The 24,256-nt window shown below is 34.1% G+C and overlaps 1 protein-coding gene across 5 annotated transcripts in view; it reads right to left on the minus strand.

Moving 5' to 3' along the window:
• Window positions 1-656: 656 nt before the first annotated feature.
• Window positions 657-24,256, minus strand: part of KMT2E (lysine methyltransferase 2E) — a 79,121-nt gene continuing 55,521 nt past the window's right edge. For all 5 annotated transcript variants that reach the window (XM_011372529.2, XM_011372528.2, XM_011372530.2 and 2 more), the window contains 14 exons: window positions 20,388-20,652; window positions 19,362-19,460; window positions 11,176-11,340; window positions 10,557-10,865; window positions 8,729-8,983; window positions 8,435-8,579; window positions 7,636-7,886; window positions 7,247-7,303; window positions 6,540-7,103; window positions 5,225-5,511; window positions 4,276-4,364; window positions 4,046-4,171; window positions 3,769-3,866; window positions 657-2,924 (listed from right to left, as the gene is read on the minus strand). In XM_011372529.2, coding sequence (XP_011370831.1) covers window positions 1,413-2,924; window positions 3,769-3,866; window positions 4,046-4,171; window positions 4,276-4,364; window positions 5,225-5,511; window positions 6,540-7,103; window positions 7,247-7,303; window positions 7,636-7,886; window positions 8,435-8,579; window positions 8,729-8,983; window positions 10,557-10,865; window positions 11,176-11,340; window positions 19,362-19,460; window positions 20,388-20,652 — 4,222 coding nt within the window. In that variant the 3' untranslated portion in view covers window positions 657-1,412. The remainder of the gene's footprint in view (window positions 2,925-3,768; window positions 3,867-4,045; window positions 4,172-4,275; window positions 4,365-5,224; window positions 5,512-6,539; window positions 7,104-7,246; window positions 7,304-7,635; window positions 7,887-8,434; window positions 8,580-8,728; window positions 8,984-10,556; window positions 10,866-11,175; window positions 11,341-19,361; window positions 19,461-20,387; window positions 20,653-24,256) is intronic.

Raw genomic sequence — 24,256 nt, forward strand, 5'->3', positions numbered from 1 at the left:
TGTCATTTCTACTGGTTATGCTTACTCCTCCTGAGAGGTAGAAGACAAAAATAAGAATTTTTTTATTTTCCAAAATAACTACCATTTTACATTTCAGCAGTAAAGTGTTCACTTGAGAAGCCATTTTTATTTCACTTGAGAGATCTAAGATGCCTTTTTCCTTTAATTTTGTACACCCAAAACAAATTTTAAAAATTCCCTATTTTTAAAAATAGTATAGCTTTACAGTAAATGTTAATTTAAGGTTTTCAAATAATTTTGATTAATCTATAGGACATTTCAGTCATGTTTAAAATGTACAAATTAGATATTCCTGTTTTTAGGCAAACTACTCCATATTTTCAAATAGTTGTACGTTATAATTTAGAACTATTATGTGTAATGCTTTAATGGTATGGTTCATTTTGTATGTCACAAATAAGTAAATGTACAGAGCTTTTACATAATATGGTTTCTTATGGCTCTTGCTCCTGCAAAAATGATAAGTAGGAACATTACAGGAACAACCCTTACTGCCTCCTGATGCTTGCTATAGTCCAGATGAGGTAGTAGTCGCTAAATAAAATGGAAGGCTCCTTATAAACTATCTGGAAAATGTAACTTTTGTAAAAACACCTGCTTAAAGAGACCCCAATCTCAGAAGTTGTACAGGACAATTTGGTAAAACTGACATAATTGTGATTTATTAACATGAATTAAAATGCCCAACCAGTGCTTCAATGTGACAGTATATTTAAAATAAAAAAGAAATTAAAGGCCATATACTGTACTACTTTCACAAAGATCACACAGTTTTGCAAAGACTTGTCATATGTACAATGCTATATATCAAATGAGAAAAGCTGTAAGCAATTATATACGCAAAAGAATGCAGTTATTTACAGTTTGTCAGGAGACATTAAAAATCATCTATACATTAAATTACATTTTGCTTGCAAATAACCGATAAAACAAAATGAGCCATGTCCACACCAAACTATAAAAATCTGTATTGCATTTTTATATCTAAGATGCACTCACAGAACTGCTGACAGAAAAAAATGAAAATCCTCATAGTGCCATTACTTAGCTCTGTACTTAATGCATATGTATAAAATAATATAGAAAAACATCCACTAAATGAATTTAACTGCAACAATAAAATTTAAAGATGTAGCATCAATTCTACTGCCAGAAACACAGCTGGAATGTTCACATAACAAAATAAAGATACCTAATACTGGCTTAATAGCACATTTTTAAAGAAATTTTAAAAAGCAAAAGTGGGAAAGATACAATGAAAGAGCACTGGTGTTTTTTTTTTTTTTTATACAAAGTTTCATGTACAAGCTTTAAAAAGTACCTTAATAGGTACATATGAAATATACAGTTTATTTTACAGAACATTTTAAAAAATGTTTTTGGAGTCCATTTTAATGCCACCCTGAACCATGATAATTGTTCTGAAATGTTGGTGGCACCTGTGCTCTGTGAATTGGAATCTGTCCAGGTACTGGAGATGCCTGCTGAGGTCCTTGAACCCCATGTGGCAGGGCCACAGAGCCAGGATGAGGACAGAACCCTGAAGCAGTAGGTGTTGGAATACTGTTTGGTCCTTGGGGCTGGATATGAGGACCTGCGACCGGCAACGGACAATGTGGCCCTGTTCCAGAAGGCTGGTGTTGGGCTCCCGGTCCCAAAGTGGTATGATGTGTAGCTTGTGAGGGATATGGTGGTACAGCTGGATGAGCACTGGAAGGAAAAAGTGGAGGTCCTTGATGAGGTGGATGATGTAAGGCTTGAGCTGATGTAGTATGATGCCCAGAAGCCAAAACACTGGCAGGCGGAGGAGGTGGTGGTGGGGGCGGTGCCGAATTTACAACATGCTGGTGTTGTGCTTGTAGACCTTGGAGTCCTGTGGAAGGATGGGGTGGTGGATGGTGATGAGGGGCAGGACCAGGAGGTGGAGGGGGTGGTGGCAAATGGTGTCCAGCAGTTTGAGAATGAATATGTGGCCCAGGGGTGACAGCGTGAACAGGCCCTACTACATGTGCTACAGAGTGTTGCTGATGGGAACTCGGCTGTTGTACAAGGTGTGGTCCTGGAGCAGGCGGTGGGGGAGGAGGGGGTGGGACCACAGCAGCAGCAGTTTGATGGTGAATAGTAGGGTTCTGAGAAGGCAAAAAATGCCCCGGAGTAACATGGTGTCCTGGAACTGTTTGCTGGCTTGTGGTACCTGGAAGTGCTTGATTTGGTCCTGATGTAAACACAGTTTGTTGGGAAAGACTACCTTTAAGCTGATTATAATTCTGAAAGTTCGCAGAGGGCTGCTGGTTTTGATAATAAGACGAAGAAGAAGGAGGCGGAGGGGGTGGGGGTGGTGGTGCCGCGGTGTTCAGACTTTGTTGGTTAAACTGACTGTATGTTGCTGAAGATTGTCCTGAGGGTGTCTGTGTAAATAATGCTCCAGAAGTTGCCTGCTGTGTATTGGCTTGAAGGTTCTGTGCTGCTGGATAAAAGTTTCTCTGAGGCTCTCGCTGAGGTGTTCCAACTTGAGGTGACTGTGAATGATGAGGCCTGTATGGAGATCCTAACTGCTGTGAAGGAGGCTTTGGTGAAAGATAACCATGCTGGACAGGCGTGTGAGGCGTCGATGACTTTGGAGGATTTTCTATATGAGGTGATGGAGGACAATGCAACTTCACTGGTGCAGAAGACAGCTTTTGTGAAAGTTGCTCAGATGAATTACGAACGAGTGGCTGAGGAGGATGATTCTTTGAAAGTGCCTGGGTGTTATTTAATAGCTGTTTTTGTTGGAGTTCGGTTTTCAGGTGAACACCATTCTCAGCTTCTGACACAATAACTGTTGCCTCCCAATGGGAATCTGGTTTTGTGAGTATTTTCCCATGTGGTTGGAGAGAGATTACAGGTCCCGGTGAAGCAGGCTATGAAAAGAAAACAAACATAAACTATTTACATAAATTTAAGAAATAAAAATGTTATGTTGGTATTTAATGTTACTTAAAGGAATAAGTTTTGAGAAGTCAATTACAGAGGCATGGGATATTTAGGTAGTTCAACAAGTTCTAGTAATAAGCTTAAACTGAATTCCCCGAATTAATTTTTATTGAAGAAAAGTTAAGGAAATCATAGATTTTTAAATTTAATCTGCTTCCCCCCGCCCCAAGCAATGAAGCCTGTTTTTTGAGCCTTATTCTGCAAGAACTCTAATAACCCTCGACTTAGCAAGTTTCAAATCCATAACTGAAATTTCTATACCCAACATAATCATAATTGCTTTGGGTAAAAGTAAACTTGTTCCCTGAAACCATTTTGGTTGTAATATTTTTTATGTTGTTCAAATGTATATAATCCAAGTACAAGACTACTTATATGATGTTCTTTAAGGAACAAGAAAATCAATCTCAGATTCCTCGTCTTTAGTTTCCAAAGATACTGCCACATTAGATTATCACATCTTTATGATCCAGGATAGAGACAGCATTCCTTTTAAGTGAATGTCACTTGACATTTTGTTTTTAGAAGACTAAGTGGTTAAACTTAATGAAAAAAAACAATGAATTTCCTAGACACCAAAAAGAATAGAGTTCTGGCTCTTGGAAAAAATAAGCTACTTAAGTACATTTAGCACATTAGAAAGTTTGGTCAAATTTTCAAAGAAAAGTGCCCAGATACCACAAACTGATACTTGGTATAGCAGAAAAATCTCTGTGTGCATATTACCACCTGCTTTTCTGAATGGCCATGTTCAAAGGTCAATGTTATTACCTTGCTCATTTTTGAAGGGCTTTTACAAGTATTTTGACAAGTATCTGGAGATGGGCATTCATTTGTAGTTATGGGTTCTAGATTTTCAGGATCAGGATCTGTAAAGCAGAAAAAACCTATGGTAAATGTAAAATTCCATGATAAATATTGTCTTTTACTGATACTACAAAGGTATTTGCATTCTACTATTCAAACCAACTTTTTATAAAGGTTTTCTCCTTTCTGATTTAAAAAGATATTTAAAACAATAACCACGATAGGTCATCTGCTTACTGACCTTCCATAAGTTCACTGAAAGAAGGGACTGGGCCCTTGGGTTGCAACTGGGGAATGTGATTTGAATGAGATGAAGGTGAAGACGGAATATGACTCGGTGAACATGGGACACATGGTGATTCTCCCCCTAGAGATGAAGCAGAAGCAGACCCAAAGAGAACATTAGAACTGCAGAGAACAAGGGTGCAGAGTGATTAGCTGACTCCACCTTTTGGCAACAAAGTCACTTACCACTATCTTTATCTTTTCGGTGATCACTGAGAAGTAAAGCTCTCTGGTAACTCCTTTCTCTCACTTGCTCTACTGAAGTTGAGGCAGTCCTTTAAAATAAAATCCTATCATCAATTCAAAGAAGCTACTGCCAGCTAGAGTATGTCCTTTGATAGTTAAAACATGTCTTCTCAGAGCAAGGCTTTTGCCCTTTTGGGAAAGCACCTTGGTGTTAAACTTTGAAAACACTTTGTCTAACAGCTTTCAGCTTTCAAAACAGATTTTATCCTCATTTGGAGTACTCAATTGGACTCTATTCCTTTGTCTTAAGTGATTTCTTTGTGAAAAGGCGGGGGGTGGTGAAAAAGAGGAGGGCACGGAGCTGGGGGAGAAGTTGGAAGGTAGTATATTAACATTCAGAATTATCACTCCAGATTACCAAAGCTATCAAATGTACCCTTTACACATTATCTTGTGTCTGACTATACAGCTAGCAGGAAGCTCTCAGGCTTGTAAGAAGACCAACAAGCAAAGTGAATGTGGCCTCCCGCCCTTTGCTAAGACCCATCCTATATCTAACTTTTTCTACTCCATCTGAAGAAACACTAAACTTGATTGTTCTTTCAAGATAACTGGTAAAGAAATTCCAGGATGCTGACTATGATAAAGGTTCTTTGGAGAGGAAGACTTATGTGAAAATGTAAACATAATCAAGGAGTAAACACAATGGACCTTTGCAACACAGGCAAATATACAGTAAAATACATCAGCAAAGATGATCTTTCAAAATTATGTCTACAAACCTCTATCTCCTTAGCCTTGGGAGAACAGATAGGAAGATGGTTCATTAACAAAAGCTTGTTCTTTTCAGAATAGCATACTTAAAATCTTTACAAATAATGAAGACTAATTATTAGGTGTACCACTTATAGTTCTAAAGTTAACAATTAGATTTTTTAAACAGGCTTACCACTGAACTGGTTCATTCTTCTCACTGGCAGAAACCTCCTTAACAGGACTGTTATTGCTGGTTTCTTCTGAAGTAGCACTATAAACTGTAGCTGGTGTTGGTAAAGGTAGGCTAGCAGTGCTTTCTACCTGCTCCCCATTTTCACTCCTGTTGGCACACCCATCACCATTGTTGTTGCTCAAGTTTCCACTTGCATGAGGTGATACACTAACCAGTGAAAAGTGTTCTGCCTTAGAGCCACTTTTCCTAGCTTCACGTTGTCTTTTTCGGTATTCTAATAGAGAAACCTTAAGAAAGATAAGGAAAAGCAAATCTTTTACTCTCGTATCATATGTCAAGGTCAATCTATTCTTTTTTTTCTAAAGAGAATTACTATATTTATATTAGGAAAATTATGTAAAATAATTTGATTCTGAACAAAAAATAATAATTAACAATTATCAAATGCCTACTATATATCAGGCATTGTATTTAGATGATTTACATACATTATCTCATTTAATCCTCACAACAACCCTATGAAATAGGTATATTATCATCCCCATTTTACAGATGAGGAAATTGAGTAACTCACTCACTCAAGGTCACACAGCTGGTGAGTGTTGGAGCCGGGATTCGAACCTAGGTCTTATTTGAAAGCCCGTGCTCTTTTCCACTATACTACATTGCTTCCCACAAAGTTGCCAACTGGACTCTGTTATAAAAATTAAAAGCACACATCACTAAAATTCTTTGACTTATCAAGCAATAAGCCTATTAACAAATAAAATAAGTGTCGTTTCTACCATTCCTCTGAAATAAGGCATTCTAATTGTCTCCCTGTCTGCCAGCCAAGTAATGGTGGTTAATCAGGGAATTTATTATTTATATAACACTTATATTTTCTAAATGCTCTTATTTATATCCATGGCCTATAAATAATGAGGAAAGAAGCATTTCTTCTTTATAAGGCTGCCTCCTCTATGTAAAATAAAGGTAGTAACACAAATATACAACTCTGTTTGGTTGGGAAGTAGTTATTTTAAAAAGTTACCCTCTGAATGAAATAAATTATCTTGAGGTTTCAATCACAGAAGCCATGCTCCTTTATAAGAATTTTCCATACTAGAAATGATTTATTTCTCTATGAACATTTTCTAATTATCTGAACACTTAAAAAAGGTTTAAAAATGTATACATATCAAAAATTTTTACTTGAATAACTAAAATATGAATGCCTTAAGTAATAGTATAAGTGCTAATTACCCTCAGAGGTAGTCTGAAAAAAATAAAACAAAACCAATATTAAAGGACTATAAATTGTTAAATTTGTAACCTTTTTCTTTTGTGGTGGATTCTGGGGTGTGCAAGTTCCGTCGATCAAATTGTCATTAACGGTCCGTCCGAAACCAGATATAAGCCCATCTTCTGAAGTACAAAACACAGGTGTTTCCATAAACATGCCTCTAGTATCATCCTGCATCAGGCACTTTGACTCACTTATTCGGAAGCCTCCTCCAACCTCCAACTGATGTGAGGGTGTCAGGTCCCTCAAGTTAGAGTTTACTGAGAAGTTAACGCCTGTTCTGTCAGGACTCTTTACCCAGGAAGAATATATTGTACCCCGTCCAGAGTGCGTAGATTCCAGTTGGCTGTTAGAATCAGTCCTGTCATGTGTAGGTGTTTCCATAGTTTTATGTAAGGCAGTTTGCTCGATGGCATCAAGTCCCAGTTGAAGGTCTGACACAGATTCCTTTTCTCCAGGGCACTGCCTATTGACTTCAGTCCTACTCCTAGGGCTTGTATAACCAATAGTCTTTATTTCTTGCAGACCCAGTTCAGTTAAATTAGAATTTCTAAAAGGCCCCAATGTTAACATGGTCGAAGATCTGTCATATCCCTGTTTATAAAATTAAAAAAAAAAATTACACTTAAGTAACTACATCTTAATTATTTAAAAATCTACCAATAATTATTAAAGCAAAATAACGATACTAGAAAATCAATTTAAATAACCTTTTGGATATCTGAATAACTCCTTACCTCTTGACTATAAGTGCGTCTCTTAATTTCTGGAGAACTTTCTGGGGAAGAAATATTCTACATAAAAATAAATAATCAGAATTAAAATATATAACTATATCCATGATGTTTATAGAAACGAAAACTTATAATGAGAAACTACTATACAGACTTTTAAACTTTATTTTCTTTTTCATTTCCATTTCCCATATAAGATAATTTGCTTTAAAGTCAACTTGATACACAGTTATTTAGTCTGACTATCAGTAAGATGAAAGCTATACTCATTTTAATTAAAATTAAAAAGTTCATATTCACATAAATGCATGCTCCAAATTTTTTTATAGTTTTAAAACATTTTGCTAATCTCAGTACACTATTGTTAAAAATTTTTTTTTCCATTAACTCACCTCAAAGTGCATGGTATTTCCTGGTGTGCCGGGAGTTACTGGAGTAACCGGTGAATATATGGGCTTATAACCATTTCTACAGGCTTCATCATCTGACTTTATTCGCGGAGGAGTGGCAAATGATGGGTCCACAGGAGTAATATCTGTGTGAGTTGGTGTAGCATATGGTGAAGGAGTAGGTGTAGAGGTTTCTGAATAAACAGAATCTAGCAATTGATAAAGTCTTCGTTTTTTTAGTGGTGTAGTTAAATCTGTTGGTGAAACAATTTATAAGAAATTATAATGCTGGTATTTGCTTATAATCTGTAATATATCCTGGGAAAGAGCAACACATCAACAGCAGTAATAATGATGACTTTCACCTCAAAACTAAATTTCAGAGTTTTAAAGATATTACTAACATGAAACAATCTTTCCCCACCCCTTAGTTAACTTCACCATTAGCACGCATTATCTTACCAGAAGGCATATTGGCCTACGGGTCTTAGAGAAAAAATCTTAGGAGTGCAGATGTTATTTTAACTGACTTCTAAGAGTCCTTTTGAATCTGTTTGACATGAAGCCAGCCCACAAGCCAAAACTAGTCCAAAAATTCAACCATAAGCCCCATCATACGTGATGCTGCAAATTAAGGTTTTCATGTCTACATCCAAAAGGTTGGAGGACAGAAATGAGAAAGTAAATATATAACAATGTGCTGCTTTTGTTAAGTACATAACAACTAGAATGTGCCTGTTATCAAGTTATATACATCCTGCCACATTCTTCACACTAAAACAATACTGTAAAGAAATTATACCTGGAAGGGAACAGCTTTCACTTAATAGTAGTGGACTTTTATTTTCACCATTAACTGTAGGACTTCTTGATCTTTCTTGACAGGGTGAATTAAATCTATGTAAAATTGCTGAGTTTTCTTCTGCTAGAGCTTGTTTCAACCATCGCTGAAATACATAAAATAAATGAAGAGAAATCCGTTTGTAGCTGTTCACATAGCCTGTAAATGTAGAGCCGATTCAAAAAGCATTTCACTTGGTAGTAAGGAATGACTGACTTTTGGCTCCTATATTTTTATATCCACAGAAAAGTTTACCTTCTTGCATGAGCCAGAAATGTTTTCAGTAGGTTCTTTTCTTCTCCTTTTTTCTGAAAGGAATGGTGAAGTAAATCTAATATAGTGCTTAGGAGTAGAGTATACGTGGGGGCTGTAAGCAAGACCTGGTAAAGAATTGAGCTGTGTGGCTAACACTTCAGGATCTGTGGTTATGCGCAGAGGCCTTTCTGAAAGGCTATCTGAAGATTTTCCTGTCTTCTCATTCTTCTCACTTAACCATTCGTTGACCAAGTGCTGGAGAAAAGAAAAATTTGGATCATTATATATGTAATTACACAGATTCTCCTAAGGAATAGTCTTAATACCAAATTTGAAATTGATGAATTACCTAAAATGATATATTGAGTAACTTAAATATTCATCTATGATGTCCAAAAAATGTTATTCTACATTTATCAAGTACTATTTTTTTTTTTTTACACAGTAATACATTGTAGGAACAAAACACATGGTAACTTTTGTAAAACAGTAAAATCTAGGAGACTTCAGTATCATCTTATAAACACAAACACTAAATTCAGCTTTGATACTGCTTCTGTTATTGTAGGTATAAAATGTTCAATTTGTTTGAAAAATCTGATTTGGAACACTTTTCTACCCTTGGCTGCCCATCACCTGCCAATCTCCAGGTGTGACCAGTGCATATACATTAAGTAAAAAAAAACAAACAAACTCAGCATTGACAATCATTATTGATTTAAGGTGTTTGACCAGGGATTTAAATACATTTATGCACCACAATCATCTAGTTATATAATTAGAGAGCAAGGATGATGTCACATTTGTAATCAAGAAAGTAGCTTCTCTTTTAAACGAGTTCTCCTTTTTACTAAAATTACGAATTCGTAATCAAAATTACAAAGAAAAGTTGCAATTATTTTATTATCCTTCCTAAGTGGGCAAAAATAACTGCTCATTGTTGAAAGCAAGTATTGGATGGCTTGTTCAAAATCTGTGGTGCAGTAAGGAGCACAAACTTCACATTTGACAGAACTGTTTAGACCTTATCTCTGGCTAACCCCTCTGACTCACCATTAAAGTATACTCCTGGGTTCATCCTAGATATTTACTATAAATCTACTCATGGTTTCACAGTACATACAAACTACTGAATTTGGTAAGAAGAAAGACAAGATAAATTAAGTTTCAAAGTATTTTGATGTAGAAGTGCATGAGAAGGATCGATTTATGATCTATCCCCCACCCCAAATAGCCAAGGGATTACCACATTGGTATCTCTGCTCCAGTCTACTGTACTCTACCCAAAATTGGGAGAAAAAGCAGCTTTAAAGGATGTTCTATTATTTCTTAGCTACAAAACTGGTTGGTTTATCAGTGAATAGTTTACCATAATTGTTTCATTTAAGCTGACAATAATTTTTCAAAGATTTTTATGAATAAAATGATTTAAAACTAAACCTTCCTTATAAATTTTCACATTCATAGTACATTTTATGGAAATTGACAATTTCTTCACTTTTAATTCCTACAATCAAATTTATAAAAAATACAAAGAATAAAGAATAACATATCTAAAACCAATTATTTCTGATAAGTAAATTTAGTACACAGGGCAGGCAAAATTAAAAAGTCTTGACAGGCTGAATGTTATAATTGTATAACGACGCATTTATATTTAACTGATTTTAGTTTTGCAATTCTCATTTGTAGCTAAACTTTCCAGGTATAAAATCTATGCCTCCAATTCTGTTCCTTATGAGATGTTAGAGATTGAACTTTAAAAATATGAGTATATTTAACATCATAAGACACTGTTAGAAAACAGCTTTTACATTAAGAATCATACCTTCTTTGTTTTGGGGTACTTTGTAGGACATTTATTAAGTGCTGGAACTTCAGTTTCAGTAATTATTTCTGTTAGTGCAGTTTCCGTTTCGGGTTCTATTGCAAGTACAGTATTATCAATATCATTTTGTTGTGAAGTAACTTCTATATCAGGAGAAGATGGTTGGATATCCGAACACATGCTGACAGTTCTGTGTCTCCGACGCTGCTGTCCAATATGAGTCCTACTGCGAGAAAAACTTTTTCTCTGTTTAGTTCTATTCACTTTGGCAGGGGTTGGCTTGCTAGCAGTTTCTTCTTTTGCTTGTTCCTAATTCAAAATACAACGGAATGGAACTTTTAATACAATGTTTATATAAGTGAGAAATTGAAATCTACTTCAGAAGCTAACTTCTCCAAATTTCTTTATGAATTTCAGTATATAATATCTTAACATAGTTAAAAATTTTCTTATTCCCAAAAACAGAGTCTTTAAAGTCTAAATTCTCAAAGGATCTGAAAAATGTTATTGAAAGGCTAATGTAAAACTTTAAAAATTCTTTATAAGATTAAATCCTGTATGAAAATTTTATTGGAAAGTGTTTAAGTGTGAAAATATAACTAGACCTGAATAATAATACCTGAATAACTTCAGCATCACTGACAATCTGTGCATCTTTACATTCAGTTTTAACTTCAGTTTTGGCTGTGCTGATCCTTTCCAAAGCTTGTTCTCTTCTTTTCTCTCTTTTTTCAAGTCTGGCAAAAGCTTGCAGAATAGCTTCCATTTTCCTTTCTTCTCTTGTCTATGAAATTTAAATTTTAAGTGACATAAATATTAAATTTTAAGTGACATAAATATCATTGCTCTAAAAATTCAAAAGTCCAAATGATCATGGCAAATTTAGAAAATAATTTCTATGATGTTGTTAGGAAAACACTTCTACTGATGGTAGATGTGTGTGTGGGGGGAAATATTTATATTCATTTGAGATCTTTCAGAATCTCAAACATCTCAGTAAGCCCTGCCATTACAAATATATTTCATGAAAGGAACACTTGGGTGTGATTGTCAATGGTAAAAATAAAGCAAAATAAAAAGCCTCAAAAACTATACACTTTACCAAAAAAATCTTTTTCTCAGTAATACAAGTCAGCCTTTTTAAGATTTGAAGTCTCTAAGGTTGAAAAGGTTTTATGTTGAAAAGGATAAATTCATATAAACTTAAGGAGTGAATATATTAGTGACATGTGATAGCAGGATATTTGTGGGGCAAAGTCCTGTGTTCAAACCAATTATTTACTGTCTCTGTAACCCTAGGCAACTTAACCCTAGTTATCCTTTGAGCCTCTTATAAAATGTGGGTGGTAATACTTACACTTCACCGAATTCTTACTGAGTTCAAACCGATAATAGCTGTGAAGTTTTCCAACAGTACTTGGAAAATTAACACTCATTCCGTGAGTGTAAATTATTTCCATTTTAGCTCTCTGATCCTCCATTATAGTTCTTATAAGGCATTCCTCTGCCTTCTGCTCTTCCCGTCTTACAATGACAGTTCAAGGCAGGGACTGAGGAACAACAAGAGTTCCTTTCAGTATTCTCTTTGGAGAAAGAACATTAAAATCAAGACCCAGGGCCTTGGCCAGTGGGCCTGGCAAATGCTTCAGCATTCAACCAGAAACGGGAAGCATGTCCATCAACTGTCCAGTTCTCCAAATAAGAAGAACCAGGTCCTGAGGCTCAAATCCATTTGTCTCCTTTATTGTCATCAATGTGGGGAAGATCAGAAACTCAGGGTCTGGCTGCATGGTCTTCTCAACGATGGAGCTTTAGTTCTAGATATTATCAGCAGAGATTCAAGCATCAAGACACACTCTGGAAACTACTGCTTACTCTTTCCTGTATTTTTTTCTTTGTTATATTCAGTAAGGGAACAAAGTAGTATGTCAACAAAACTCCTCTGAGAATACTTATAAGTTTCTGATTAGTTAAAACAAATTGCCATACTGTAAACATGTCACTGTTACAAAATGTGTTATCCTCACCCTCTTTATTTTACAGGTAAGGAAACTAAGGTCCAAAAAGGTAAGATTACTTGTTCATGAATACATATCTGCACAATAGCACAGGCAAAAAATGGTCTTTTTTACTGGAAGTCGAAATTTTAAAGCTGAATTCTTTCCTTAGATAATTCATGTCTTGGTCTTTTAAAATCACTTTACTAAACTCCCTTTTATCTTAATGGCTCTCTATAAAAATCCTGTTTCCATATATCAGGGCTTTTCTAAAATGCTAAATTAGAAATCTGGAGTAACTAAAAAAGATAATTATCATAATTGCATCAACTATTCAATGGGGATGGGTGGGGGGAGGTTATTATTATTGTATTTATCTCTTGAAAAATTTTTAAAATAAATCTGGGAAAAGTATATTCTTCGAGAATAAACTTGTCTTAGCAAGATTATTTCTCTAATAAAAAAAGTTACCCACAACTCATGTACCCAAGGGAAGGTATTTTCTATATCATGACTATCCAGGATTTTCTAAGATAAATATGAATTTATGCCAAGTTTCTTGGACATAGTCCAGTATTCACTTGTTTTGGATGGTGAGTGTGAGGGTCAGAGAGAAAATTGTTTTATGTAAAGACCAACTCATTCAATTAAAAACTGAAATCCTTTACTTTATAAATAATACGACTAATTGGTAGTCAAAGCAAAATCCTTTATTTAGAGGTGACCCAATCTTTTTGAGCTGGTTAGGATCTTAAAAAATAATCTAGTCCTATAGTGCTGAAGAAACCAAAGCCCTGTGTATTAAGTGACTCATTCAAAGGAAGTTGCAGAATTATTACACAAGTTTCCTGGCTCTTGATTTACTCTTCCTTCCAATTAACCACTGACATACAGCAAATTAACCACTTGCATACAGCAAAGCATAACTCTTCCTACATTCACTACAACTGTTAACTGAAAGCAGTAAACAGATACCTTAATAGCTTTAACCTAGCTTCACCTTAAAACACAAGTGTTGGCAATGTAAGCATTTCTGATTTTCTACATGAGAAAAATCATTACCAAACTGATTTTTTAAATTCCTTAAGAGTCATGTATTATTCAGTTTTTATATTCACTACTGCACACAATGTGTTCTTTAACATATAACCAGATATGCAGTATATTTAATGACTGAAAATTTATCGCCCATGTGCTAGATCTAACTGAAAAAGTTTTATGTATAGCTTGAAGTAATTCCAGCTGACTGTGTAGGGGAATTAGAGAAGTTAGGAGTCTTAATTACTCCAGCATCTGTGCTTGATATAGTTTATATATTTAAACTTAAGTCTGCTACTAAGGCCTGTATATTCTATAGCCATGACTTGAGTATTCCAAGCTTATGACTGTCCTGACCTCAAAATCATTTGTGAGCTGGGCAATTGATAGACCCTATATTGATATAGAATTGAAATCAGGTTGCTGTTATTTTTTTTGGCACACTGTTAATGCTGGAGTTTTGGGTGCTAAACTTAACTGTGAGGGATCTCTCATGAAATCTTTGTACAGATTGCTTCTATGACATAGTTTATAGTTTTACAACAGCAAATACAGAGTATGTCATTTCCCATAGGCAAAACAAAGACTGTTTAGTAGTATCTCTGTAGAATTTTATCACTTGAGAATTTTGAGAATTTTTTATTAAAACTCTGCTTCAGTGTATAAATGCACTGGGACACAGATTTAACTTAAAGTCATATAACTTTATACTTGGAAAAGACTATGGAGATCTTGTCTAAGCCTCCTATTTAACAAATGGGGAAAACCTAAGGTTTGTATTGTTCAAAGATTACATAATAAAGCAAATGAATTAAAGTTTTATATAATATTGCAACTAAAAAAGTAAACTACTGAATAAACTGTTACAATTCATCCCAATTAGAGAGATTTGGTAATTTGAAATTAAGTAAATATTAAGCTTATGAACTGTGGATGCCCCATAGTAGCTTTAAAGAGAATTTGCTTATAGTAGGGTATAAGAATTGAGAAGGAAACAAAGACAGCTAGGGACTCATGATTTAATTTTTTAATTTGCTACCAGGTGGGAAAGGGCTTTAAAAAAAAAAACAACAAAATTACCTTTTAAAGGAAAAGGAAAAAGGTAGGGCCAACGTGTGCCATATTTACACTACTCTACAGCCTTGAAATAGAGAAATTAAAAGATTCCTTACTCAAGTAACTTCCCTTATCCTTTCAAATAGGAATTAGAGATTATCTTTTAAAAAAATAGGTAAGACTGGTTACTGATAAAATTATTCCAAAATATTGTAAGTATGGCTCATGCGGTTATCTCCATTTCTTCTCTACCATGTGACGATTGAGGTTACCCCCATACTATGTTTCCTATTTGATTTTCATATGTTATTCCCTACACCCCATCTTCCAGGAAAGCACTTCAAGAACATGACCTTTGCCTTCTTTGTTCACCCAGTACCTTAAATGGTGCTCAGCTTATAGCAAACACAAATTTTTATTAAGTGAATAATAAGTGTGTGTACATTATATACAGCATGTGTCACTATTATTTGAAGGCACGTATTTTCAAGTATTTAAACAAGATTTTGGAAATCTTTATTATAGGGCAGCTAAAGCTGAATATCCTCATTTTGTATGAACAGAATACCTGTAAAAAATAAACGAGTTCCCTTTTGCTACAATTAATTACTCATCTTTAGAAATGCAGTTCCTAAACTATGAGAGAAAAGGGGACCTTAGAAAATTAGTAATCAGCATCAACTTCATCATGCTATAAGGAGAGAAAATTGAGATGGATGACAACAAATGTACTCTCTCTAATTATGTTTATTACTAAAATTTCTTTTGTATCTTTGGAAGTGATCTTCTAAATCAAGTCACTTTCTAGAGGCATTAATAACAGCATGAATTCGTCATACTAGTGTTTTCCCAGAGTCTATGTGCCATGGAATAAAAATTTGTGGAAATTCAAAGTTGCTACACAAAAAAAGTTGCAAGGGTGTACGAGTTTAGGAAATGCAAATAATTTTTCGAGAGTTTTTAAACATACCATGTATAATGGGAATCTCAAAGTTAGACACATGGTATATACCATTTACTAAACAACTGGCCACAGAGCTCTTTTTTATGAAATGTCTTAAATTACAGGTTCAGTGAAGCTTCCTTATAGCTTAGGTTGTGCCTTGGAGGCCTTGCCAGGATGCAGGATTCCCCATAATTTTTCAGCCCTCATACTTCACATTAAAAAGTATTACAGAGAAGTCTTTCCTCAAATGGCTGCCATGAGTATTTAGTAGGTTCGTTTATTGATCATCTATTTTTATAACAGCCAGTCAGGCATTTTCCCTCTAGGAGCTTGGTCTATGACAAACTACAATTTCTCACCCTTATGTAGTTTACATTCTAGTGATATGCTTGACAAATTGAAGAATCTCATACCTAGGTGACTATCCTTTCTTATTCTTCGAATTGTTTCTCCAATTTCTATCCTGAACCCCTTTCCATAAATTCCAGTTTATGGAATCTGACTATGGTAGGTCATCAAATATGAACCAAGACTATATTCCTAAGGTACGGTCTTTTTGTAAGGTTATGGAAAATTTTGAAAATATATGAAAAGATACTATAAAGGATGTTTTCTTTGTAACATAAATGGGGGAGATAAGCTGCCTTAATTTAAACCAAAGGTTTTGTAATTTATGATCACCTTTTAGTTGAACAAAATAAGGTTAGCATCCTAATATCTAATCCCCTTCCGCAGGCTCTCTTTACCCTGGCAATGTTACAGCCACTTTCACCTCAACAACTGTGTACCTGGGGGAGTCTACTCAGTAGTGCCCTTGTTTTGAAATCAGGTGAATATAAACAGCCTACTGTGTTTCAACTGCAATAGCTTAATGGGGCTGATTTATAAGAATCCCTGAAGTCAGTTCCAACCCACTGCCTATGAAGTATTTCTTACTAGCCAAAGAGGAAATGTCCAATAACCATCTATTCTGTTTCATACCATTTAGCCACAAGTTTCCTTTTATCAGCAGGTAACAACTTAAAGGTAGGGGGTGGGGGGAGGAAAATGTTAATAAAAGAGTAGCTTTCTACCCTGGCCACGTAGTGATTTGAATAAATTGTCCTTCATGAAATTCACATTGACTATTTCCTTTGATCTACAAGCAACCTTATCTCTCTATCCCCTCTCCTCAATACCAGCCTATAATCTCAGCCAAATAAGATTTATCACATAACTACCTCCAGGCTATTTCCTCTAGAGAAATAACCATTCTATTCCATACAATTTAGCAATAAGCTAATCTGCACTTCTTTAAACCCTATTCATAAGGTCTATCATAAATACTACCTCATTCACGAAATGATCTCTGCTCCCCCCAGCTATAAACCATCATATTTCTTTCTCCTTTACTATACTTCTTCCTGCATTAATTGTTTTTGTAAATGCCCCTGAAGGCAGAGAGATTTTCTTCCATTCTCATCAACAAGAACAAGTCAGCAACAAAAATACATAAATCCACTGGAGCAATTTTTGGAGTATGAGGAAAATGCTAAATATTAGGTGTAGTATATGAAATTGACATTTGTGTAGGTAAAAATTCAGGTCAAATCAATTTCATATGGTTCAAGCTATACTACAAAAGGATGGGCTTAAGTATATTTGACTTTGGACATCATTATGTGGTATTTATTTACCTGATAGGAAAGTATGACTGACTCCTTTTATAGTCCAATCTCGTAAATACATAAGAGCTAGTATTTCCTTTATATTAATAATAAAGTCTGTCTTGTCACAGGTGAAAATTTAAATCAGTTTGACATAAGTTTCTCAGGAGTTGGCCTTGTCTTTACAACTACTGATGTTAACCTAATCACTATAAAAGGCTAACATTAGACAAATAAATGCTGATTAGTACTTGAACTTTTAAAAACCAATTATTTTGGTCCTCACAAATACTGATACTTGGGAAAGGGGGAACAACTATACCAGTTGCTTAAGAATCCTAGGATGCATGCTTCTGCACTCTCATTGGAGTATATCCAAAAATTCTATAATTAAAACATCAAAGTAAATGTACCAATTAGAAATAACACTGCAGTTGACTTCGAGGGCTTCTAGGTCAAGAAGCCAGATTTTAAAATATTTCATACCCCAGATTCTAAACATTTATACTTTTTTGAGTTTTCCACATTTTATACCTATGAAAATCACAGCCACTTAGTGATAGATACTAAAATAAATATAAAAATATACTAAAACGGGCAAAATCAGGACCAAAAATGGATTCCCAAGTAAAACTTTTTCTCTGTCTATCCAAAGTTCCACTATGCTCAACAGCAAAAGGGTATCTCTTTTTTTTCTTTTGGGTTCTGAAAATGAGGATGTTCTAAGTTCCAGTAACTTTTCTCAGCATTGATAGAAATATTTTAAAAGTAGCACCAAAGTCATATAAACTTTTAAACAGACTGCAATCTGAATAAAATTATTATATGGGCACAGAACAAACCTCCAGGTTTTTCTTAGTTTCATATTTTTTTCAATCAGTTATAGCCCTTAAAACCACTTGTGATAGAGGTTCCTCCTACCAAAACATGCCACCTACAGAAACCAGTGATATTCTAAATTTGTATTCTAAAAGTTTCTGCAGGATTAGTGCAGGTATAAGGCTGTGGCAGTTGTGGAATGAACAGGCCAATATGAAATCTAGTCAAGAAAGGACCATAAGTAATTTGAGTAGGTACAGGTATTTTAGATGAAACGTATCTTGCAAAAGTTTCCTTTAGATGGAGGAAGAAATCTTTTTTTTAAATTAAATTAGCACCTCCTCCAATATTTTCTCCTATATTTTTCTTTTTTCCTAACTTTAACACTACCCTATCTCATCAGAGCAGTGTTTCTGAACTCCTGAGGCTATGAAACAGTTCTGCGTTGCTTTCACAATTTTGAACATCAACAGTGAAGCAGTATTAGAGATATGATCAAGGCAATAAAACAGAAAATGGACTTATATTAAGTGGGCCTACAACAGCCAAATTCCAAAGATCCTACCCCTAAGTATATGACACCTGAGATTCCATGGAATACAGCATGAAAATCACTAAAACAGGAAATAAGGGAGCATGTAAAATAAAGGACTGGAGAAAACCTGTACTAAGATCATTAGTTGTATAAAGTCATTTTCAAATCTTAGGGCAAACTATACCATAATACTTTAACTGGCCTAAACATTGTATTGATTGCTGAACTACCATGGATTTGTAAGAAAATATCTTGTCCTGGTTTTTATACAGGTAAGATATTTGCAAATAAATAAGGAATATAAATACTAAACTTTTTTTATGATAGTGATATGAGATACAGAAATAGTAGCTACCAAACTGGGTTTTTTTTTCCATAAGCCATTTATTTGGTGCTATTTTAAGCTTTAAAATTCCATTGTGTTTTACATTAAATTATAAAGAGGATACATTTAGCTAATGAAAGACATTTTGCACAGTAATTCTGGCATGAAAATTTATTAAGTTTTCAGCTTCAAAAATGTCAAAAATTATTTCTTAAATGTCATTCTAAAATGCAAACGAATATACAATAAAAACAAAAAATTAGTGGAAGTAACTTGAATGGTAATGACAAAGCCAAACGAGTGCTCAATGTCACATGTTTGCTAACTTCAAACAGAAGAACAGTGTAAAAAACCTCATAAAGGCAGAAACAGTTACTATGAGTAGAACAGCTGTCACTAAGTCCAAATGACAGCATGAAGCAGCTACTAGCTTCCCAACTTACCATCTTCCTTTTCCTTTCTGCAATCTGTTCTTCTGATTCCATTTCCACTTCATTGCTAATGGGAGTTTTTTCTTCTATATCATCAATAAAATCTGGTTCCTGAAAGATGGAAATGATTGCTTTAAAGAAACAACTACTCTACATACAACTAAGGGAGTTGAACTATTTTCAGTCTTTCAATCAAAATAATTGGACATATATAAAATTACAAGCCTATTTGAACCCATTTCAAAAATTTAAAACTGGTTTCCTAATTCAAGAAATTTTAAAAAATCATTCAAATAGTTTTGCTTTTTAAAGTTCTAGTCAATAATGTGTTTATCAATAGAGCCCACAAGGTCAAATATGGTAATATAGCCTTATATTCAGACTCTTCCCAAAACATAAACATATATAAATCATTTTTCAAAACCCAGTGTCTACAAATACTAAGTGCTCAATAAATGTTCAATATAAGACTTAAGGGAAATTATTCCTAGAAGACAGGGTACTGAAGATGAGTAAAACCTTCATTTAACTAAATTAAGTAGTTCTTCCTAACTTTCATTTGTTTAGAGGGCATATAACAAAGTATTTTCTGGCAGGGCAGGTGTATAGGCCAAACCCTTTTCCTAAAATTCTGTGTTTCTATGAAAATTTTCTCTCGAAAATCATACCTGTCACCCTTATATAATTGATTTAATTATGTTGCAAATATTAAAGGGAATTTTATGGATTAATACTTTAAGAACATTTATTATGAATACAAGGACAGTACAATCTGGAAAAACATTTTTACTTATCAGCCTTAGAAAAACCTTATATTCAATTCTGCAAAGATTTGCTGGCTGAGTAGTTTCTTAGTAATTTAATAAATATTATACATAATCTAGTAGAACTCGTATTTTACTTTTATAATTACTTCGTTAAATAACAGAATGGACTTAACATAGATTTTAAACCATTTTAGATAAATAAGTTAAAATGACAATATTTTCCTTTAACTTCTGTCATCAAGAATCAGTAGAGCATAGTTCATTTCAGTACCTGATTATTTGAAACTGATAGTCTCAGTGGAGAAAGCTTTCTCTGTTTAGTTTCTGGGCTCTTCATTTTGTTGGCTGTTCCTTCACAATCCAAAGTAATATTCTGATTTTGTGTATCTTTTTCTTTTGAAATATCCTTTTCTTTTTTTCCTTTTTTCCTTCTGGTCTCATAACCACTGTTGATATTTTCCGTGGACTCAGAACTACGTTTTAGAACAGGGCACTCTGGATTTTCTTTGAGGCATGCACAGTCCACCTTGTATTTACTAGAAAGATAACCAGTTAAATATTTAACCCAGACAAAAACAAAAATTTTCTAATCCATTTTAAGCTGTAACTCCACAAAATTATATGCTGTTACTAATTATAAGCAATTCTTTTCACTAATTTGCATTCCTGGTAACTACCAAAAAATTTTTATTTTTATAAAAACAATGTAAGAATTAAAAGTTTATTTATGGGCCTTCAATAATAAGGACAACCAGTAATGCTTATAGTGGAAAAAAACAATAACTTAAAACAATCTATTTAAGTAAAATGATATTGTGACTCATATTAAGAAGGCAAATATCATATTTACTTCAGTGGTCCCAGAGTGTAATAAAGTATATATGCAAGTGACAAAATACTAACCCTAAATTTGATCTAAATAAAAAATATGCTAGGTAAAATAAATACCAAACCTTAACTAGTTTTCCCCTTATACTTAACAAATAATTTCAATAACCAGGTTTCTTTAAAAAGCTACCTTGAAAAAAATTAAAGTTATGCTTCCTTTTGCCCCTCTTAAGTGTTCCCTCTTTCAAATGGAAGCTTGAAAAATAACTATACTATATCTCTCATCTTCAAAGAACTGATAATACACTTTCATCTCTTCAATATTTCTTAGTGCTCTGCCCTATCTCTACCCCCAAGATTTAGCTTATCTCTAGGATACAGGCTAAATGCTCAAGTTTGAGTTAATAATAGAAGCCTCCCACTTTGCATGTTTTAAGTAGTTTAATGTTTGTTCTCAATAAATAAAAATTTACGTTTCCAAGTTTCTAATACTCCTACTCATTCACTTTCAACATTGGTTAAAGGTACAGGTCAAATTGCCTAACTGCCTACATTATGTAAATCAGAATTCAAACATTTATGGTCTACCGCCCACCTCCGCATATCAGGTTAGAAACTAGTTTAAAACTATTACTAGATGTTTTCTTTGATAACAGAACTGCAAATAATGATGGCAACAACTAATGTTTATTAAGCTCTTATTCTGTGCCGAGAACTATTTTAAACACTCATATGTGTTAACTCACTCAATCTTCAAAACATCCCTGTTAAGTGAGTATTATTATTCTCATAGTATACATAAGATACTAAGGCACAAAGATATGAAGAAACTGGTCCAAGGTTACACAGCTTAAGTGACCAAACTAGGATTTGAAACCAGTCAGATTATAAAAATCTTATATTCTTAAACACTATGGGATAGTCTCTTGAAGCAATGAGCAGAGAGCCATTATGCTACTACATTTTTTACCTTCTGGGGAAAACTGCACTTAAAAGGAAACAAATTATGATTATAAATCTGATGCCAACAATCAAATAGAAATACATAATGAAAGAAGGGGATTTTCACTGATAGAAAATGCAGTGAATATTAAAAACTTATGCATTTAAATAGATTACCACACAAAATTCAAAAAATAAAATACAGAACAGGAGGAAATGAACTGAAATGCTTATAATCCAAGACTACTAAATAAAGAATGCTCTACCACCCAAAAAAATCAGAAGACGTGAGACTATCCAGCAGAAAAATGAACAGATGATCAGGCAATTCATAAAACATGAAAGCCAAGTCACGAATAAATATATAAAAAGATCCTTGGGGTCACAAAATGATCAAGGATAATGTAATTATGGATTAGCATCAATTTTTAAAGTAGTATAGTAAGTGGAGCAAAGAAGTAAAACTGTTGGAACAAACTGGGCATTCTCCCATATCTAGTAAAAACTGAGGCTGTGCATATTCTAGAACCCAGCAATTCTACCCTTAAGTCCCCCTACCATGGAGAGAATATGTATACATGCAGACATGTTCAAAAAGCCATAGGAGCCTTTTTGGTAAAGGTTCACCAAGAGTAGAATGAATAAATACCATCAACGGTGCAAAGAAATGAACTAGAGCTGCACATAAACTGAATCACAAAAGTAATGAATGAAAAAAGGTGAAAAAAATAAAGATTATAATTTACCTATAATTAAAAATATACAAAATACTAGATACTATGTGAAATACACCAAATTAAAGATGGCAGTTATCTTTGGCAAAAGTGGGAAGAGAGATGCTATCTGTCTGCTAAACAGATGGGGTTTCAATGGATAATGTTTCATTTCTTAATTTGGGAAGTAGGCACATGTACTTTTTATGTTATATTTTTTACATTAAATTTTAAAAATTGAAATTCAAGTTTCTATACTCAGGAATGAATTTTTTCCCCCTAGTGTTTCAGAACAATAGTTTTCAGAGTTTCTTTGAAGATCTCCAACAAATTCTTTTAATTTATACTGCAAAGAAAATTTGGCACAATTTGTTTTGAGAGGCAAAAAGTGAAATTATCCATTCATGTAGTTTAACCAAATTAATTGTAAGACTAAAATTGTATACCCTATAAAACGAGAAGGATGGTCAACTAATCTATGACAAAGGAGGGAAGAATATACAATGGAGAAATGAGTTTCTTCAAGTGGTGTTAGGAAAACTGGACAGATATATGCAAAATGAAACTCGACCACTCTCTTACACAAAAATATACAAAAATAAACTAAAAATGCATTAAAGACTTAAATGTAAGGCCTGAAATCATAAAACTCCTAGAAGAAAATATAGGTAGTAAATTATGTGTCATCAGTTTCAGTAGCATCTTTTTGGATATGTCTCCTCAAGCAAGGGATACAAAAGCAACAATAAACAAGTGGAACTTCATCAAACTATAAAGCTTCTACACAGTAAAGGAAACTTACTGAACGGGAGAAGATATCTGCAAATGATATATCTGATAAATGGTTGTATAAAAGAATTCATAGAACCCAATAACAACAATAAACAATCTGATCAAAAAATGGGCAGAGGCCATGAAAAGGCATTTCTCTAAAGACATGCAGATGGGCAACAGACACATGAAAAGGTACTCAACATCATTAATCATTAAGGAAATGCAAATCAAAACCACAATATACTACTACTACCCACACCAATAAGAAAGGTTACTATTAAAAAATCAACAAATAATGTGCTGGAGAGGACCTGGAGAAAAGGGAACCCCTGTGCACTGCTGGTGTAACTGTAAAATGGTGTCGTCACCATGGAAAACAGGATGGAGAGTCCTCAAAAAACTAAAAATAGATCTACCATACAATCCAGCAACTCCACTTCTGAGTGTTTACCCAAGGAAAACAAAAATACTAATTTGAAAAGATATATGCACCCCTATGTTCACTGCAGCATTATTTACAATAGCCAAGATATGGAGATAACCTAGGTAGTCATCAATAGGTAAGTGGTAAAAAAGATGTGGCATAAACACACACACACACACACACACACACTCTCTATCTCCTCCCCCACCCGCCTCAGGTGTCCCTTGATAGATGAATGGATAAAGATGTGGTATAAATACATACACACACATTACACACTATATTATGCAGTAATAAAAAAGAATGAAATCTTGCCACTTGTGACCAACATGGATGGACCTAGAAGGTATTATGCTAAGTGGAAAAAGTCAGAGAAAGACAAATGCCATATGGTTTCGCTTATATGTAGAATCTAAAAGAACAAAACGAACAGACAAAAAACAAAAACAGACTCTTAGA

Source organism: Pteropus vampyrus, unplaced genomic scaffold, assembly GCF_000151845.1.
Source record: "Pteropus vampyrus isolate Shadow unplaced genomic scaffold, Pvam_2.0 Scaffold208, whole genome shotgun sequence".
NCBI lineage: Eukaryota > Metazoa > Chordata > Mammalia > Chiroptera > Pteropodidae > Pteropus > Pteropus vampyrus.